General features: G+C 37.8%; 2 protein-coding genes across 2 annotated transcripts in view; both read right to left on the bottom strand.

Annotated features, from left to right (window-relative positions):
• The window catches only part of LOC127975028 (Golgi-associated kinase 1A-like), a 33092-nt gene extending 27818 nt beyond the window's left edge, over nt 1–5274 (bottom strand). The window contains exon 1 of the mRNA XM_052578764.1: nt 4917–5274. Within this exon, the coding sequence (XP_052434724.1) occupies nt 4917–4919 (3 nt within the window). The 5' untranslated portion in view covers nt 4920–5274. The remainder of the gene's footprint in view (nt 1–4916) is intronic.
• Nucleotides 5275–6762: 1488 nt separating this feature from the next.
• On the bottom strand, nt 6763–20757 carry LOC127975029 (ectonucleoside triphosphate diphosphohydrolase 3-like). The gene is made up of 10 exons (XM_052578765.1): nt 20645–20757; nt 19466–19588; nt 18265–18382; nt 17660–17819; nt 17158–17317; nt 16770–16997; nt 11289–11561; nt 10602–10712; nt 10332–10469; nt 6763–7453 (listed from the first exon to the last, which is right to left on the bottom strand). The coding sequence occupies exons 1-10, from the start codon at nt 20699–20701 to the stop codon at nt 7262–7264; spliced, it is 1560 nt and encodes a 519-aa protein (XP_052434725.1). The 5' UTR covers nt 20702–20757; the 3' UTR covers nt 6763–7261.
• Nucleotides 20758–21960: the final 1203 nt, after the last annotated feature.

Here is a 21960-nt window from a genome sequence, read left to right as displayed (position 1 = left end):
CATGCCAGCAGTTGCAAGTAAATATTCTGTCAGATTTTTAGGGATGTAATACAAAGACAAGACTGTGACATGAATGTGAATACCTGACACAACAATGCTGGTACATATCTATATATGACTAAACACCTATCATAGTTTTTGAATACATCCATTTTCACAGTCCACACTACAATGACAAAATAGCATTTTTAAATGTATCCTCTTGGGAGAATGTCTTCAGAAACACTGTGTCAGTGTCAATGCAAAGGCCAAAACGTAGAGAAAAAGATGCATTTTCAAATTTATCCAGATTGATGTTGACTCAGACTTAAATGGAAGACCAGTGAGCTGAAGCCCCCTTAAATAGGGTCTATAACAATTGAGTACCACAAAGAGAGTATCAGTACCCATACTATCTTTAAAAATGACATTGTGTACATCTACCTCTGACCATTTTAGATCTGTTTGCTGGATGAACCCATGGAATTAAATACACAAGCTATACAGTAGACAACCTGCTTGCAATGCCTTCAGATTTAACTAAACACAAATATCATCATATTTCTTGATTATCTATGTTTAGTCTCTCCCTGACACCGACTTGCTCCTAAAGCTCAACAAAATTGTGTGCAGGTGCTGTTGCTCCATGGCAATTTGAGAAGCCATTATTACAATGTCACAACTTCCTCAGACAATCAATTCTAATTCCCTTGGTGGCTATCTCATTCTGCCATGCTCATTCGCTGCTCACTGCTCACTGGCTGCCGCTGATTAACAGGCAGACCAATAACATTGCAGAAATGACTTCTAGATAATGTTGTGTGAGTCAGAGTCAAATCTCAATCTATGATGAATGTACACACTCACACACACACACACACACACACACACACACACACACACACACACACACAGAGCAGTACATGTAATATATGATAGTACTGAAAGAACACTGAGTATTACTTATATACGCTTTGAATATTTTTATAAGTACTGCATCTTTTCCAGCAGGAAATATGAACAGCTAATGATTTTACATAAAGGAAAGAAATAAGTTCTTGGGAATCTGGGACAGCAATGTCTAAAGTTATCAGTAGGAAATACTGCTCTCTCAGGAGTGACTGACTCAGCCAGGCAGTAACTGGCAAACTGGTTCCCTCTACCAGATGGCACAGATATTTTCAAACATAGATCCCTTCTTACAAGTGAATTCAAGATGTTCAGCAATGAGTCACATTTAACAGATGTTAATGCATAAGTTCTGAATAAAACGCTAAACGTTTAAAACCTCACCTGCAAATGCTTCATCATTACAGTTTATTATGATTTCTCACACACTAAAATTAAAAATAACACACAGTTAGTAAAACCTGACACTCAAAGAGCAAAACCTTCAGCCCAATTCTGCATAACTATAAGCACATTCTCAACCTCGCACTTTTTGCAAAACATTACACACATTGTTTTGCAAGACACTAAACATACGTAGACACAGAAATATAATATGATGTCACTTCTTTGCACTGCTTTCCAAAATACTACACTTATGAACCAATTGATTAAACACGGCCATCAGGTGTGCATTTACTTAACTGTGAACTCAACAATTAAGGTGTAAGCATAATGAAAAGCCAACAGGTGAATTTATGTCTTCAACAAAAATGAAAGGCAGTAGTGCAGGAAAAGGAAGCAGAATAGGGTAAAACATCTATGGCCACAGAGCTATTTTGAATGTCCCAGGTCAACATAGTAGTAGCATCACAATATGCTGCAATCACACAGAATGGGGTCCTCCAATGGTATTGAATGCCAAAATAGGTACTTACAGTAACGACTACATACTCATGTTTTTAGACAGAATAAGGCTACGTTCACACTGCAGGCTGAAACGACCCGATTCCAATTTTTTTGCCCCTATGCGACCTGTATCTGATATTTTCATGACAGTCTGAACGACACAGATTCGATCTTTTCAAATGTGACCCAGGCCACTTGGGTATGTGGTCCTGAATCCGATACGTATCCGATCTTTTGAAATGCGACCTCCCTCTGAACGGCCAGGCCACATGTATCCGACCCATATGTCATTGCATACGCTACAAATGTCATAATTCTGTGTTGAAGTAGGCGGGAACGAGAAGAGCCACTCACATCAGTATCCCACCACTCCTGCCTGCGACTCCACACCCACACGTTTCTCTGTACCGACGTTGCTAACACTGCTCCACAAAACGCCATGGCCAAAAACCTTCTTTTTAATTTTCTTCTTAAAACGAGAAGATTGTAATTGTGCTGGCTCAGTTGGTGAAATAACTTTAATATTGCAAAAAGAGCTCCGCTGTTGACTACACTGTTGTTGACATCCATGTTTAACGTTAGCTACTTCCGCTAACAACGAGTGACGTCGTTCACCGTTGAGAACTCTTCTGCACTTCTGGGTCATTTCACGTTCACACAGGAGATCACAAAAGTTCGCATTTAATTGGAAATGTGAACGGCCTTGCAAAAAATCGAGCATTGAGCATTAAGCCCTGCAGTGTGAACGTAGCCTAAGTATTGGGCAGCCAGGTGTCTGGTTCCATTATTCCAGTACCTCCCACAACACTATGTTTTACTCCTCCTTTTACTAAGGATTCACTATTCGAGAGGATTCCTTCCTTGCTATCTTGCGAGGGATGACATTGACTGTGGTATTGATGAGGTGGCCATACGAAGAGTTGACGCTAAGGTGTATTTCCCCCATCTCCACAAAAGTTTATGTACTGTACTATTTTGTATTTGGAATATGTTCGGATTTTCTGTACAAAGCCTAATTGCAATGATGTACTGAAGGATTTTACAATGTGGTGAGAAATACTGTAAATATTTTCATAAATGGGCAGAACTTGTCTCATGTGTTGTGTTAGGTCAATATTTTCATATACTTTAACTTCATGTACTTTAAAAACTGAATTGTTTCAAGGGTTTAAGATTGAGAACAGCGGTGTCTAAGTGGTTCAAACAGAATCCAACTGTATGTACCATGTGTGTGCCAAAACTGGGTTTTGTTAAATTATGTAATCATAAAAAACTGTAAAATGACAGTAATGTATTGGTTTTATTGTACTGTTTGTATTATATTTTCATGTACAAGCTTTAAGAGACAGGTTTAGGGATGGCAATATCCTGTGGGTTTTCAGAATCTATAAATCTGTGGCAAATCTGGCATAAACCGTTTCATTTTTCTTATCTTGTAGAAAAGTCATGCCAGCTATCATAAGCCAACACAAACAGAACAAACACTTAAACAGGAGCTGCAGAATTATTGGAACAAGTTCTTTGATCTGAAACAAAAGAGAAATCTGCCCTTTCAAAAACTGGTAAGAAATCTGACATATACACATTGGCATGATTAGACAACACAAATGAATGAGACAAAAGGTTGCAGGCATTAATAAACCAGACAATGCACTACAAATAGTGTATTGTCCACACAGGAAAGACCACAGTTGGACAACTGCAGCAGCTTTTAGCATCCTGGTGTCAACAATACTGCAACCTGCAATTAAGCACCATCTCCATGCCAACAAACCATTTGGAAGGATTGCCAGAATAAAACCCCTTTGCTCTTGCCAGCTTTTAAGTGCCCAGGGTTTCCTTTTGTTCAAAAAAGGAAATCGACTAGTATCGTAAAAAAAAAAAAAAAAAAAACACACACACACACACACACACACACACACACACACACACACACACACACACACACACACACACACACACACACACACACACACACACACACACAGCATTCTGGCATAGGTTTAGTGCAAACGGGTTTGGTGGAAAAAGTGTTATCTTTTACAGACAATAAGCAAATCTCCCTGCGAGGTATTATTATTTGGTTTTAGTTTCAAAACACCTTGTAATCTTATTAAAATACCTCCAGATGGATTCTAGACTAAATTCCAGCTTTAACATCAACATCTGGATGCCAGTGCCAGTAGGCATGGAACAGTTTGTCTCGCAATGCCGTATACACGCATTATTTCGGAAATTTTTTCATTATACTCCTAAAGGTACATTTGTTGAGTTTTTTTTTCTTTCTAAGAGTGTAGTAATATAATAATAGTAGCAGTAGTTTTTTAATATTGTTGTAGTGTTTGTTTTGTTGCCAGGATTAATGGCACATATAACATAATAAGCAGGTTAGATTTGAAGCTTTGCATTAGGGTCCTGATGATTTTTATTTTGCAGTAACATCTTGCTGGATGTTCTACCATCAAAGAGCCTTCACTGAATGCACGAGTGATCCGTATCAAAGATTACTTTAAATAAGTTTACCTCATAAAACTAGATTCATCGCAGTAGTTCAGTGATCAGCAGATAATGTCCACATGCATTTTTCATTGGCTTCTCTGCAAATAATTGCAATGCAATGCTTGGTAACTGCAACCTAACCCTCACAGGCAGAACGCCTGTCTTTGGGTCTGCTGGGGTCTGCTGAGGAGGGCTGGAGCTGGGATGAATGATTCAAAGAATTTTCAATGCTGAAAAACATTAGGCACTGTTGTACAACTCTTGCATTATTGACAACAAAGACTTTCCTGCCGAGTATAAAGACACACATCAGAAGTCTGATCTTAATACACACAATGTGCTTTAGTGCCACGTTCTGCAAAGAGCACTGGAAAACATTCTTTTGAGCTATTAGATTTTATTTTTACTGAATTCAGATACATTTTAAAAGCAATACTTTTATCCAGCTTTGTGAAGGTTTGTATTGTGAGTTAAACAATAAAATCTCAAACAATATTCATTCAGTATTTAATAATACACCACTAAGCATGACCTGTGCAATATAAACTCTAGGAAAGCAGTCAATGTGCAAAAGTAAATACAAACAAATCATTCTGAGCTACAGTAGTATAACAATGAAAAGTTCTCAATTGGACACTTACCATTATAAAAACCACTGATAGACGTCTAATGTGTTCCCGGCTGTTCAATCACAGCATCAGCGCCACATCATCTTCATTCCTGCACTCCTCATCCATGCAAATACAGTATTATTCATGATGTAAACCTTCTTGAAGTTACTCTCATCTTAACTGGAACGGTTTATGCATGAGATGCATCCAAAGTCACATTGTTTAGTGACTTTCCCTGGGTTTATTCTTGAGTTTCCATTGCAACGTTTCCAAAGTCTCAGAACAAAGCTCTGATCTCTAGCAACACATTGCAGGAGGACGGTGGACTTGAGAAGGGAAAGCAGAGTGGAGGTTTGGAGAGGAATGTGCTGTGTAACATGAGAAGAGACTTAAAAAAAAAAGAACATACTGAGGAGATTTATTGTCGTGGGCTGGGTGCTTTTAGCGATTTCACAAATGTTGTATGTTATCTTCATTTATTTTTTGTGTAAACAAAATCCTCAAGCAGAAGAAAATTAAATGTACACTGGTAACTAATTTCAAAGTTACAGCTACTGTTCATTTTGGGAAAATATTTCTGTGGGAACTTGGTGTTAACCTCCACTGTCGTCTAAAAAAAAGTAACAAAATGATGAAATGTTCTGAAACATTAAATGATCATTTCAGAGTACAAGAACAGTTCCTTGTGGTGAATTAGAGGATGAAATGTAGGGCTTTGTAAAACTATTTCATTTTCATTTTTACAAAGAAAATGATTTATATCAGTTGTATTGTTCAAAAAATATTTCACATTTTGGTTCACTATCCATAAAGAGTACTTCTAAAAAATAATTTAAGGCACATTGAGAATATATTTTAGGACTGTACTGTCCTCTTCTGGTAGAATGGTGAGTAACAGAAGGAGATGATTGGGAACCAGGCGAGTACATTGAGCAATGTTTCTCTCTCTCTCTAATATCGCACAGGAATCTTGTTTGGAAGAAGAAAAAGAAGAAAACCCACTGGAGCCTCAATAAAATAAATAAATAACAAAAAGCTAACAACACCTCTGATTTTAAAGAGGAGGAAGATGCAGAATATGTGAATAACTGTATTTATTTATTTATTTGCAAAACAGCCTCATATTTACTGAATTTTAAATAATTCTGTAATATTTCAACAAACAATAAAACTTAGAATTTAAAAACCTTTATGGATACTTTTATACTTGTTTTACATTTTCAATAATATTATTGCTGAATTGCATCTAATAAAATCACATGCATATACAGTACATATATACAGTATGCTCTGTATACATTTTGACTTGATATTCTTTATCTTACTCCAAAGAAAACATATTATAATCATTCCCATTCTCCTATAAAAAAAATGGATGAACTTTTTATGGTCGAACTGAATTTTCAGATTTATTTAGAATATATTTCTGATATATTTGTTTTGCTGAGCCTGGTTTCTCCTAAGGTTATTATTATTATTATTATTATTATTATTATTATTATTATTATTATTATTATTACCCTTCTACTCCATTTCTGTCACCAATGGATTTTGGGTCCCTTTCCATTGTTGACTTTCAAGGAGTCAACACTGAGCTGACTTTACCTGGAAAATTGAATGTTTACTATTATTCTCTTTAAAGAGCTGCTTTACAGCATAATTGAAATTTGATTGCATTGTTGAAACATTATTTTCCTGTTGAACACTGTAAAGCTGCTATGACGCAATCTGTGTCATGTAAAGCACTTTATGTGTAAAAAAAGATGACTTGACTTGTCTATATAAAAAGTGTCCTTTAATTATTTTTACTTACTTTAATAGCATTACGTCAAATGCCATCAGCTGAAATACATAATCACCAGTCCTCACTGCACATTAATATTCTCATTAACAATCATAACATTTATTTAGAGTACTATGACATATTTCGTCCAAAGACGACGTGTGCTGAAGAGCACATGCAGAAATATACATGTATGATACATAAAGCATGATGCAGTTGAACGAGACAAACATTAGATGCAATACACAATCAAAACATCGTCAGGACCGAATAGATACTTTTCACTGTAAATATGCTAAAATCTTTTCTTAGTCTTCAGTGTTTTCATTCAAATCCCCAGTACAAGACTTTGCTTCTGCATTCCTGGGCTAGAAAGACCTGTACACTGCCTTTTTGGATAGAATGACATTGAATACAGGTTTGGTGTTCACATCAGGTGTCTTTTTTTAACCTTAGCACCGCTGAACCTTATTATAATTATAATCTTTCTTTAGCAGGTACATCTGCATTGACACATCAACATCTCTCCTGGTTTACAATACCTCCCTGGGTGGAACACGAGTCTTGCAGACGAGAACTCAGTACAAAAACCTCAATAACAAAAGCGCACCAGTGCAATGGCGAGGTATGTAAGAGTGATAATAGTCAAAGCAGAGAACAGCAGGAGGAGACCAGTAAAGAGGACGTTGTTAATGGGCAGCTTGATGACTTTCCCTTCGGCTGGGATCATGTTGGAAAGTGCAAGCATGTAGCCCAGGGACCAGGCTATACTGGTCTTATTTACCTGTGAAACACAAACAGACATATGGAGAGGTCCAGTTCATTTCAGAGTTTTGATAGACAGAACTGATTTGCTGGAGGGGGAGAGAATATCATTGGTAGATATTTGACATCACAGTCATGCGCTGATACAGCACATAGGTTACTAGATTCGATGTGTGTTCCTTAAAATTCAGGTGCTAAGAAATGCATTAACTGTGAAAAGACATTTAAATTAATATTCCTGGTTTACAGTATTCTGTAAAAATTCATGTTTAACTTGCCATTTGTTTTTAATTCTTTGTAAAGTTTATCATCCATTTCTGAGTTTTAGCGTCTTATGTGCAGTATTTGCAATGTTGTAATGTGTTCAGATTGCAAAAATCACAAAATTAGCAGAAAACCTGCCATATTTAAGAGATTTCAGTTGTTTTTGTTGAATTTGCCATTACAATACTCATATAACAAACTATTTCCGGAACGACCTGCGATGGAAGGAATCTGCTGGAACATTCAAAATGATGGACTGGCCACCTCAAAGTTTAGACCTCAACCCCATCAAATTTGGGGCAAGTTGGAAAATAAACTGGACAGATCTATTGTACAGTCAAAGGAAACCTTTGGCTTGAGTTGCAGAAGGCATGAGGATAGCATTAGTGTTCTCAGGAAATATATTGACACTATGCCAGAGAGATGTGCTGCTGTAATTGCTGCAAAAGGTGGACATGCCAAATATTAAAGTTAAAAGTGGATAAAAACAGACTCAATTCATCAAGTTTTGTTGTGCTCAGAACTACCATCTGCATGTTTGATGAACATTATGAAATTAAATAATATTTTAGAGGCAAAAATATTTCAGAGGCTTCTAATTTCAGGTCTTCTAATAATTTTGGCCAGCACTGTACAGCTGTTGCCAAAAGTTTTAAGAATGACACAAATATACATGTTCACAAAGTCTGCTGCTACAGTGTTTTTAGATTATTTTTTATGTTGCTATGGTATACTGAAGTCTAAATAAAATTTCTATTAAAATTAAATGTATGCATTTAGCAGACGCCTTTATCCAAAGTGACTTACAGTGCATTTTTTTTTTTTTTTTTTAATTTAATTTTTTTTACATTTTTTACTTAACATGTGTTCCCTGGGAATCGAACCCACAACCTTTTGCGCTTATTAAAAAATTAAATGAATCAATGTAATTTCATTAATTCATTAAATTTAGTGAATTCAATTATTTTAATTTTATTAACTTATGAAATTAGAAGAATTTAATAAGTGTCAAAGGCTTTTATTAACAATTACAATTAGTTTATGCAAAGAATTTTTCAAGACCTCTGCAGTTCGCTCTGGCATGCTGTCAATCAACTTCTGGGCCACACCCATACTGATGGCAGCCCATTCTTGTATAATCAATGCTTGGAGTTTGTCAGAATTTGTGGGTTTTTGTTTGTCCACCTGCCTCTTGAGGATTGACGACAAGTTCTCAATGGTATTAAGGTCTGTGGAATTTCCTGGACCTGGATCCAAAATGTAGATTTTTTGTTCCCCAAACCATTTTGTTATCACTTTTGCCTTATGGCAAGGTGCTCCAGCATGCAGTGGGTTCTTTGCTGCCCAAAAGTCTTGGCCTAACTGTGCATGTAGATCAAGCGGCAACCTCCCGCTCTCTCTCTCGTATAGCCTGCAAAAGGGAGTCAATCCCATAGACTCCCCATGTTAAAATGCCCAACTTAACATGTTTATAACATGTTTACAGCTTGGTTCAAAAAATTATTTTGGTCTATATAGCTAATTTTGCCCTACATGACACCTGTGAGGAGGGTGAATTTTCTTTTAATAACTCATCAGTTTAAATTACATTAAGCCCTAAAATTCTGCATAATTAAGGGTGTGGTCACTTGAGTGACAGGTGGATTGCCACTGATGTAGAGCTAGGTGGGCATGTCTTCAGCAACCAGCTCCCGCCTTTTACCCATTTTCGATTGTCCAGGAGAGTTACGTGGTGACGCATTGCCAAGATGGTGACGGCTCGCTCTGCACACTTTTGGCTTCAAAAACGCTCTTCAGGAGTCTACGGGTCATCACCCTACACTACGTCCATGTTTTTCTACAGTCCATGGTGCAGATGCACTCACACCTGACGGCTGCCATTCCTGAGCAAACTCTGCACTGCTGGTGCCCGGATCCCACAGCTGAATCAACTTTAGGAGACGGTCCTGACACTTGCTGGACTTTCTTTGGTGCCCTGAAGCTATCTTAACAGCAATTTAACCTCTCCCTTTGAAGTTCTTGATTATCTGATAAATGATTGATTTAGGCGCTATCTTTATAGTAGCATTATCCTTGCCTGTGAATCCTTTTTTGTGCAAAGCAATGATAACTGCACATGTTTCCTCGCAGGTAACCATAGTTAACAGAGGAAGAAAAATTATTTCAAGCACCACCCTCCTTTTAAAGCTTCCAGTCTGTTATTCTAAATCATTCAGCATGACAGAGTGATCTCTAGCCTTGTCCTCGTCAACACTCATAAGTGATAATGAGAGAATCACTGACATGATGTTAGATGGTCCTTTTGTGGCAGGGCTGTGATACAGCGATAATGCTTCTGGGATTAAGTTAATTTTCATAGCGAAGAGGGACTTTGCAACCAATCGCAATCTGATCACTCTTCATAACATTCTGGAGTATATGCAAATTGCCTTTATAAAACAGAGGGAGTAGAATTTGTCATTCTTAAAACTACAATGATATCAATATTTTCCTATTTTGATGTGTATCTGGTTAAAAACAGTACTGAGTTTATTTGTAATGAGTTTAGTTATTTTATAAACCAATAGTAAAACAGTAAACGGTAAAATACATTTGGCCTTTGTCAGAATCCTGCTAGAAAAAAAAGAATGTACCTCTTTCTGAAAATTGAGATTTTTCCAGTTGTCTGTGTTGAACTTGTAACCATCTGCAAGAATGCTGTGCACATAATTTGCAGAGTAGCAATAGGACTTCAGATGTATTTCTTTGATGTGTTTGATGGATGTCCTGAGCTAAAGGGGGTCGGGAGGACATTAAAAGGTTGATTTATTGATTTTACACATCAATCAAATCTACACAAAGAATAATTTATTCCAGCGTATGTAATCCTACCAGTCATGATTATGCAGTTGGTCAATACTCACAGTCTCCCAGTCCTTTGAGCAAAACTGTTTCATGTTCATGTTGAAAGTCTCCATACTTTTGGATCCATTCACTTTAAGAGCCCAAGCAGTCCAGTAGAAGCCTGCATAAGCCTAAACAAAAATGCCGGAACGTTTGGTCACAATAACATGCAAGAAATTAATGACATTTGGCATTATTGAGGTTTGACCATAAAGACACCCATTTGATTTGAGAGCAACATTACATCATTGAGATCACACAAAGCTACCATATGGCTTCCAAAGCCTTGGTGTATAGTATACTTCTCTTCTTTTATGGTGAATTTGATGTCCTTTTCAGAGTTTGTTTTTTTATTTTTATTTATATATTTTTTATTCTCCTTTTGCATTCTACAGACAAAATAACAGCATACAAGTTTTAAATGACAAGAGGTTGAGTAAATTATGGCAGAATTTTCATTTTTGGGTAAACTATTAACTAGTTGTTTAGCATGCATATTACTAGCACATAGGCTGTTTATTAGCACACATTAATTCCTTATTCTGACCATATTTTAGATCCCTTAATCCTACCCCAAACCTAAACGTAACAACTACTTTAGGATTTTATTGAGTGAAAACTCTTACTTATTGAAAATGTACTCCCTAATCTAAAGCATTACCACTATTTCTGCTACAGCGTGTAACTTAACTAAGAGAAATGCCTACCATGAAGTCTCCACTGAGTGGTGGTTGATAAACTCCATCGAAGGAACAGTTTTCAGTTCCCTGGCAGGATGTCAGGTTAAAGATACTCCTAACTAATAATTTGCACTGTTCAGGGTCACTCTGTCCAAAGAAACTAATATATTGCTGTGGACTATACTTTGTAGGAAGAGCATTCTTTGTACATTCACTGCCAAAAACCTCCTCTGCAAGCATGGAGCTATTGTAGCCAGAAGGATAACAGGGGTGATTCACATTAGACCAGTCGGTGGATTCCTGGGAAAGAGAGAGAGAGAGAGAGAGAGAGAGAGAGAGAGAGAGAGAGAGAGAGAGAGAGAGAGAGAGAGAGAGAGAGAGAGAGAGACAACTATGTAAAATGATAAGACTTTACTTAAAGCCTTTATAATGCATTTTAAAAGGTTAATAGGGGGTATAATGTATTATAATTATTCATAATGTGTAATTTAATACAATATATCTTGTCGTAAATATTAACATTGAATTTAAAATACATAGCGTAACAATGAATTGATACTGTAAGTGTTATAATGCATTAACTGTGGTCACAATTATTCATGAGATTGTACAATGCATTATAACATGCATTACAAGGCATAAGTAATACATTAAAACAAATTTTATGATGCATTATACATAAAGGCTTTAAGTAAAGTGTTACCTTTTTATATTGATAATAGGTAATTGGTCATTAAAATAGTTAATCATAAAAAAAAAAAAAAAAAATTGAAGTGAAAATTGCCCAATTTGTTTGCAAAGTTTATTTACACTAGTTCTGCTCACCGCTATCTGGTTGAGATAGATAAAATTACAAAAGAATCCTGATAATCAAATGGGCTGGCACATCCACCATGACACATAAAGCTCACGTTGTGCACGCTCAGAACTATGGCTCATTGCTCAGTCCTCTTCCTGGAACACATTTACTGATCAGCAGGTTCAATATGGTTAGGGAAAGATAAGATCCCATTAAGCCAGCATACATTGATGTACGTATCATATACACGGGATATGTTGTTATTCTTGAACACTATTTAACAATGTACTACAACTACAGTGAAGTTCAAATAATATCTGCCACTATTTGCACTACATTTAAATAGCATTTAACACTATTTGATAAATTGGAAAACACTTCAACTGCTGGGGTGGGACAGACCACCTTTGATGGGTTTAAAACAAGTCTCTTTTAATGTTAGTATTGTCAGGTATTGGTAAGGGAGGAACTCAGGTGCAGACAGGGATTCTCAAAACAAAGGGTTTATTACAAAAAGGGGAAACAAAAACCCACGAGGGGGAAAACACGGAGCAAGGTAAAGACTAAATAACTAAAACAGGACTGGACTGACAAGATAAACAAGGACTCTAAATACTAACTATAAACAAACACTCACGGTAATACAAACACTTCTTAAGGAACAATCACAGAGTGGAACAATCACAGGTACAATCACAATGACAATGAACCGACGCAAGACAGAGCACACTAGGAGATCTAAATAGGGGTACTAATCAAGACACGACAGGTGTTACAGATAGGACAATCAAGACACGACTAGGTTAACAAGGGGGGCGGGGCAAGGGAACGAGACAACACAAGCACATGGCCCAAAGACAAGGCCATGCGCTTGTACACAAAACATGGGTCTGTCATGATCCTGCCTCAAGACTAGGAAAAATCAATGACACGAGGGCAGAATCATGACAGAACCCCTCCCTTAAGGAGCGGCTTCCAGACGCTCCTCAGGGAACATCAAACACGGGACATGACTGACATAACAGACTGGGACACAGACACAAACCAACAAGACATGACAAATAACAACAAAGGCAAACAGGAGTACACAACGGCAGGGTTAGGGTGACAAATCAAAAAAAACAAACAGGGAAGGGGAGGAGGCGGGAGTACAAAGTTCATGGGGGACAGACCAGGGTGGGTGGGAGGGGTAGGGATCTTAGAAGGACAGGACGAAGGCTGACGACGGGGGGTACGGGCAGGTCTGGGTGGTGAGGGGCGGGGAGGGTTCTCGGGATAACTGACAGGAGCAGACACAGGACGCGGGGCAACACTTACGGGGCGCGGGGCAACATCAACAGGACGAGGGGCGACTACATCTACAGGGCACGGGGAGACAACATCTACAGGGCACGGGGAGACAACATCTACAGGGCACGGGGAGACAACATCTACTGGGCACGGGGAGACGACAGGACACGGGGCCACATCAACGGGACACGGGGCCACATCAACGGGACACGGGGCCACATCAACAGGACACGGGGCCACATCAACAGGACACGGGGCCACATCAACAGGACACGGGGCCACATCAACAGGACACGGGGCCACATCAACAGGACACGGGGAGACAACGGCTGGACACTTAGGACTTCTGGGGACAGGGTCAGGGGACAAAACAGGACTGACGGGGACTTCTAAAATTTGGACAAGACGGGACAAATAATCAGAAAAAGCTTTAGCAGCTAGGATAATAGGCAGCTCCTTATGGGATGAGACCGACTGTACAAGAGTCTTTGCTGCAGAGTCGGCCGCGGCTCTCTCCTCCGCTCTCACGACTGCAGCTCTCTTCTTTGCCGGCTCGGGCACGCTCACTGTTGCTGGCTCGGGCACGCTCACCGCTGCTGGCTCGGGCACGCCCACCGCTGCTGGCTCGGGCACGCCCACCGCTGCTGGCTCGGGCACGCCCACCGCTGCTGGCTCGGGCACGCTCACCGCTGCTGGCTCGGGCACGCCAGCTCTCTCCGCTGCTGGCACGGGCACGCCAGCGCTCACCGCTGCTGGCACGGGCACGCCAGCGCTCACCGCTGCTGGCACGGGCACGCCAGCGCTCACCGCTGCTGGCTCAGGCACGCTCACCGCTGCTGACTCGGGAGGAGACAGGGTCACAGGACCGGCAGGCCCCTTCTTCTTCCTCTTCCTCCTCGGGCGCGGTGCAGAGGCTACAGCTGGGTCAGAGGCGGGTTGGGGGAGTTTGGTCTCGGACAGGGCAGACTCGGACGCCGAAGACTCTGAAGCCGACTCCCATGAAAACCGTCTCCCTCGTTTCATGGGGAGACTGCTGGCTGAGGAGGGCACCTCAGGACTCTGGGAGGGGCTTGCCTGACCCCCCAGGGTTGCCACGGCCAGGACACGACCCTCCGGGATCGCCGGCAGCTGGGTAGGTGGGGACCTCTGGGGCTCCTCCTCTCGCCCGCTCACTCCGGAACGACCTCCCCTGGTCCCCCGGAACACCACAAGGCGAGAGCCCTCAAAACAATCTCGCTGGCTGGCTGATGCCATCCAGCATTGCCTCCTGTCTGCTGAGTTCCTTGGTGGTCGGTTCATTCTGTCAGGTATTGGTAAGGGAGGAACTCAGGTGCAGACAGGGATTCTCAAAACAAAGGGTTTATTACAAAAAGGGGAAACAAAAACCCACGAGGGGGAAAACACGGAGCAAGGTAAAGACTAAATAACTAAAACAGGACTGGACTGACAAGATAAACAAGGACTCTAAATACTAACTATAAACAAACACTCACGGTAATACAAACACTTCTTAAGGAACAATCACAGAGTGGAACAATCACAGGTACAATCACAATGACAATGAACCGACGCAAGACAGAGCACACTAGGAGATCTAAATAGGGGTACTAATCAAGACACGACAGGTGTTACAGATAGGACAATCAAGACACGACTAGGTTAACAAGGGGGGCGGGGCAAGGGAACGAGACAACACAAGCACATGGCCCAAAGACAAGGCCATGCGCTTGTACACAAAACATGGGTCTGTCATGATCCTGCCTCAAGACTAGGAAAAATCAATGACACGAGGGCAGAATCATGACAAGTATAGTTTTATGTTGGGAAATACCTAATACAGTACAATGCAGTTAAAGAAAATATTAACATAAACATTTCTGGTAGAAATCAGGACAATAAAATTGAAATTCATTTCTCTTTTTTTACCCTACATTAAATGGCTGATATTTTTGCAATCTGTACAAATATTGACATTGCATTGTTCGGGGAAACGTTAAAGAGCCAGTAAGATGAAAATTCTAAGCTTCCTATCACTGTTTATAAGTCCTGTAAAATAGTTTTAAATCCATCCAAGGTTAAAAAACATTGTCATTTTGTCAAAATATAATTTTAAAATTACCTCAATTCTCAGAGATCCTCAAACGGTTCGCGCTAAGCTGTTCAAAAGATTCAGTTTCCTTAAACTCCACCTTTCGGTAGCATACTGTGTTCTGATTGGTCAACTGACATAGTTTTGATTGGTTGTTCCACACACAACTTCATGGTAAACAATGCATTAGCATCTGTTTGGGGTGAATTATGTCTTATTCCTCTCATCGCGAAGGAAACAGTAAAATCAAAAACTTGAACAGTCTGGCTGCTTTTTCTTCTGTGTGTGCGTATTCAAGCCACGCGCTTCAGTTTGAATCTGAATAGCGCGTTCAGCGCGGGGGCGTGGTCACATTAGATATAATGAAGGGAGACTTGAAAAACGGACATCGCGTTTTCATATGGATTACTTTATCACAGAATATCTGTTAGCAGCACTTGTTACACTTCATTTTAATGACGTGTTTGTAAATGAAGATCAGCGCAGAGAAAGGCTGCAGACAGAACACATACTGATAAGACGCTCGGGAGAAAACAAACACATAACTTCATAATCATACTTCGCGTTGTGATTCGGAGATGCTTGTTGGTCTAAATAAAGTTGGTAATGAACCCTCTTTTATGGCCAAACTCTTTGAAAATCCCGCTGTACTCACCGAGATAAGAAAAGCAGTCATCAGTGAAATGTTGTGAACACAACAAAAGGGAATTGTTGTACTGCTCTGGTATTGTGGTAAAAATGAATTTTAGCCATTGGTTCTTCTGATCTTCATTCTTTGGCAGTGAAAATAAAACAAACTTGCCTTTACAATTAAAAACACACTGTCTCCTCGACATGATGCTCTCACACCAACCAGAGCGTCTGTGTGTGGGGGTGGGGCAGGTCAGAGTTCCGTTTCTCCCAACACGGTAGAGTCTGAACACGATTCAGAGTCGACTCATTACTTTAGAAGCCAATAACTTTATAAATCGTGTACTTTTGGTTTAATTACTTTGCACATTGTTTACACTGACGGACAGCTACATCATACACTGTAATACAGGTAATTTTTGATTTCCCCATAAGCTATGGGTTTAATTGCATGTCTCAGCAAAAATGGATTTTAGAAAAAAGATTTTAGGCATATTTTGCAGATCAATATCTTTGTGTACTGATGGAAGTGAAGCAAATAGAAGCTGTCTAACAGGCACAATTCATATGCAATCTAAAAGAAAAATCCAATGTGGATCTAAAATGTTTTACCTATTGTATCATAAATAAAACATATTTATATTTTATGGAACAAGTAATTCACACTAATTTATTTGACAATGGCATGAGTGTACTCTACCTTTGCAAGTTTGGCCAAAACTCTCTTTTCAGCTTCATTTTTCCCATAGCAGAGGAAACTGTGAGTATAGATGTTGTATTCATAGCCATAGAGTGAAACCTTAATGACGTCTTCACCTTTGGCATCATCAGAAGTGGCAAAGGCAATCTGGGTGGAGGCGCCACCCAAGTCCAATGAGCCAACTGTCTCAGCCCCATGAGGATGTACCCAGGAATTCCAGAGATTTTTCTATAAAACAGACTAAAGTTAAACATGTAAAAAAGTTCAATAAATCTCAGTTTTCTCTACTTTTTGTTCAGATTCAATATTGTGTAATAAAATGACTATACCTTAAAAAAAAAAAAATCAAAAGATCCCCACTGCACAGTAAAGCTGCCCATGGACTGACCTCTAGGAAGTTCCCCTTCAGGTAGTTGACGGTGATCCAGCCATAAAGGCCTTCTTCCTGTCCAGAGATAATGGATGCATTTTGAAAATTGAAAGGAAGAGAGCTAAGGTAGTTCTTGATGTTTTTCAGAATAGCGTTGGAAGTCTCCTCATCTTTCATACTGTGTAAAAAAAAATCAAATAAAAAATATATAAATTATTGCAACGATATGGCATGCATCATGTCAGTTTTACTTTGTGGCAACTATATATTTAGATATTTCTTCGATGATTGATTTAAAATGCATTGTTATTTGAGAAATAACACTATGAACATAATTGTAACTCTCTGAACATGTAGAAGCATAAGGCCATTTTTCTTTTATCTAATATTTTACTATTCATATTTAATTCTGTTCTCTAACACTGAACTCTCAGTATCACAGTAAATGGCTCAACTGATACATATAGCAATAGAGATAAGAACATAAAAAGAAAATATATATATAAAAAAGGATTCTTACTGTAGAAGCCTCATCCCTGCTGTTGCCCCAAGGAAGACTGGGGTCGAGTTATGCCGATGGGAGGGAATGGCCTGAGTTATATTTGCTATGCAATCTTTTAAACTCTGCCATGTCTTTTTATCCTGATCCTTATCTTTACCAAAATCTGAAATGCCAGGGCCTTGAAAAGACAGATTTTATTATTACATTACCTTCTGTAATATATAAAATGTTTAAGTTTCATTATTATAGTATAACTGCCTATGTTAAAAGAGTAGTAAAGAACAGTAGTAAAAAAAGAGTAGTAAAGAACTATACTTATTATTATTTTATATTCAATTTTTTTTCTCACTTTTTCTATTTCAATAAATGTTGTGAAGAACAGTCTACCTGCAAACTGTGAGACCTTTTATTATTATTATTATTATTATTATTATTATTATTATTATTATTATTATTATTATTATTATTATTATTATTATTATTATTATTTATTTATTTATTTATTTATTTATTTATTTATTTTCATCATGGCACACCTAACTTGGGCAGAATTCATGGAAAGTTCCATTAATATCTCTGAGCTGTTCACTGTAAAGAATGAGCACTGTAAAGTTGATCAGTACCTTGAACCTGACACTTTTTGGTCTCACTCACAACCCCAGTGTTGTTTTCTTTCTCGGCAGGCCACTCGTAGAGATACACAGTGGTCCTGGAGGAGCCTGCATCCAAAACAATACCATACTGGACACAGACAGAAAGAGAGAGAGAGAGAGAGAGAGAGATTCTATTTTACCATTTTCTATTTTATTTCTAACTTATACATTCACATACACTAATTCACTTTGCACTACATGGTTAATACTTTTTATATATTTTATTATTACTATTATTCTTTTTCTTTCTGTTAATACATATGTGCACTATTTGTAAGCAGCCCAGCTGCAACTGCTTTGCCAATACAAATGTACAGCTTTTGTCATGCCAATAAAGCACACTCTAAATTGATATTGAGAGAGAGAGAGAGAGAGAGAGAGAGAGCAACAGAAGTGATGAAAGACACTGTTACAGTAACTGTCACCACCAAATTCTCTTTCTTTCAAAGCCATAAAGAGCTTATTCATTTGCACTCTCCACAAAATGCATTGGTGAATAGCAATTTGACATGGTCTCAATCATGATTGAGTGAAGCAGTCAAGAGCAGGCATGTCTAATTGCCTGAAGCCCTTTTGGAAGAAACTAACAAAAGCATATTTTTTCCGTTGGGAAAATATTCAAGGATTGACTTCATGAGTCATCAAAAGGATCATCTATTTAAAGATTAATGATGCATTGTTGTATGGAATTAAATAACTCCATCAATGGTGATTATCCACTGAAAGTAGTTTTTGTGTGTAGAAAAATAGGTTTACAGTGAGTGTTGTAAAAAAAAAAAAAAAAAACAATTCACTGAGTAATAGGAAGCTGAAAGTAGTATTATGTAAAGGCATAATCCGTAAATCATAACTATAATAATCTTTCACCACATTTTGCCCACTATTCATCTGTAAATGAATAGTGTTCCATATGTGTGATGTGTGATGTTTGTTTTTCAACACTTAATAGGAATGTTACATAAGCCGAACATACAAACATTCATGTGTAATATATAGTTTAACCACATATTACATATTATTAAACAAATAATATTATATATTATTAATTAATACATTAATGAGTTAATTATACTTACCAATTGTACTTTCATGCCTCATAATTTTATACACTCTAAAGGGAGTTTAATAGGTTCCGACTTGTATCACGCATGTACAAATTACATAATTTTACCTTTAATCCACGCGATATATAAGTCTTCTTATGAGTTTGTACAACTGCTATAGATATGATGACTGCTATGCTGGCCAGCATAAAGGCAGCGGCAAAAGCTATTGCCACTTTTGCCATCTTCACCTACAGACAAAAAAATGAATATATCAAAATTCCAGCTTAATTCTCATGCAACTAATAGCTGAAAACTATTTATAATAAAAAAATAATAAAAAAACATACAGTTTTTATTTGCTATTACTTTACAAAACTATATATTGTCATGCTTTGAATCTAGACATCAAGCAATCATTTATCCAACATGCACATGAAAAGTTTAAAATTGTGCATTTGAATTTATGAGGCGAGCTTTACATTTTAAGGCAACTTAATGCAACCTTGTAATCACGATGCTTCAATTTAGATATTATGTAATCAATTTAGATATTATGTAATAAAGCATTTATTTATTATTTATTTTTTAACTGACAAAATCATTTTACAGTGAGTGATTGACAAAGAGGGTTACTTTTTAAATGAATTGCCCAACTAATGACTTTCAGCATTTGCTTGGATGTTTTTTTTTTTTTTTTGACAACTGTCATGTTGTGAGATTTGGGAAACTCTTCCAGACACTGTCAAGTCCACAGGCACTCTGTCAATCAAAGGTTTGTCATCTTCTGTAAAAATGGCCTGGAGCACACTCAGTTTTGTACCGTACTCAACCAGATGTAAGTATGTTCTCATATCATCCTAGAGCCTCTTACGCTAACCCATATTATGGTTTCAGTTTCTAATTTGATCAAAGAAAGTGGTTAGCGTTTTGAACTCAAAGACATATAGTATTAACACCATTTTAATACTGCTTCTGTGTTGTCATCCTAAAAATCTTACCATTGAATTGTTATTTAAATTATATCTTATATACACATATATTAATTTTGAGATGTGAGCCCACAAATTGTTCTTTTGTAGAGGTACTGTATATGTAACATTATATTTCAGCTTTCAAAGATATCATAACTATCAATAAAAGAGAACAAAATCAAAATCAATGAAATTCTTTATTACACATAACACATCTGTTCTATGATCTGATACATGCTCTGATAAGAAAACAAATATCAAATACAAAATACATACATTTCTGTAACAATCATACCATTATTAATACAGTGATAAAAAGGTTTATTTGCTTACCCCTCTGCGTGAGGCTGTTGTAAGGTGGTCTGAAGATTGTGACTCTTTATTGATCATTCTGTCCAGACGTGCAAGACTGTAAATGTGTAACTGTGCTTGGATGTGTGTGAGAGTGTGTGCATATGTTTGTGTTTGAAAAAGCAAGCATGAGGAGACAGAAAGGAAGGGGTTTGGCTGTCACTCCCAGTAAGCAGGATCTCACCATTAAAGTTCATTAGAAACTCCACCCATTCAGATGGATGTTAATAAGGAAAAGACCATACACACTTGTCAACTTTTCTAAAAATAATCAGATAATATTACTAGCTATTTTTTTGCTATTTATACAGTACCTCTGGGGATGATTTTTTTCAATCATTTTTCAATTCATTAAATTTCTGTTTTTAAAAATAAAGAATCAATTATTTTATGGAAATTCTTAAGATGCTTTGAAGACACGGAACAAATATTTGATTCCTTTCCGTGCAGGCAGCTACATCTACTCCTAGTTATGAATATGGCAGTTCCCACTGCAAAGAAAAAAAGAGACTTCAGTTTATGTTTAAGACATATTTCATTCAATAATGTTAAACAACAAAATAATGACTGTATATTGGTGGGGAATACAACATATAAAGACCGTTTGCAAGAGTAATGACATTTGAGAGGTAAAATCTATTCATAATTCTCTTTCTGCTGGCTGCGCATTAAGTGTTTTTAAAAGCTTGTAATATTATTTGAAAATGCCCCTTTTAATGGGTTATTTTGTGTGCTTGGTCAGCTAGATATGTTTATGCCTGATCCTAATGGGGCACTTTACAGCAACCTGAGAATGAACGAAAGAGCTGTGCGGTGATCAGAGCTTACAAAATATCACTTTATTGGAAAGTCACAGACCGCACGAGAGACATACTGACACTGACATTTACATTAACTCTCTGCTAGCACAGGATCCATTTACACAACAGAGTCACACTTTGCAACATTCTGGGAACTGCTGGGGAAAAAAGTTAGTTTGCTTGTTCATTCGTACATTTGTTTGTTCGTTCATCAGTTCTATCTATCTATCTATCTATCTATCTATCTATCTATCTATCTATCTATCTATCTATCTATCTATCTATCTATCTATCTATCTATCTATCTATCTATCTATCTATCTATCCATCCATCCATCCATCCATCATCCATCCATCCATGGATTTTAAATTAAATTCTGAATCAATACATTAATACTCAAACACTTTATGTAAAATCAAAGCAGCTCCAAATGGTTACAGCTAAATTCACTGTAAGGTTACAGTATTTAATTCATTTTTCTTTTTTTGTTCCATTGA

Source organism: Carassius gibelio, chromosome B16, assembly GCF_023724105.1.
Source record: "Carassius gibelio isolate Cgi1373 ecotype wild population from Czech Republic chromosome B16, carGib1.2-hapl.c, whole genome shotgun sequence".
NCBI lineage: Eukaryota > Metazoa > Chordata > Actinopteri > Cypriniformes > Cyprinidae > Carassius > Carassius gibelio.
Note: the sequence above shows the minus strand (reverse complement) of the source record. Positions and strands in the feature narration are given on the sequence as shown.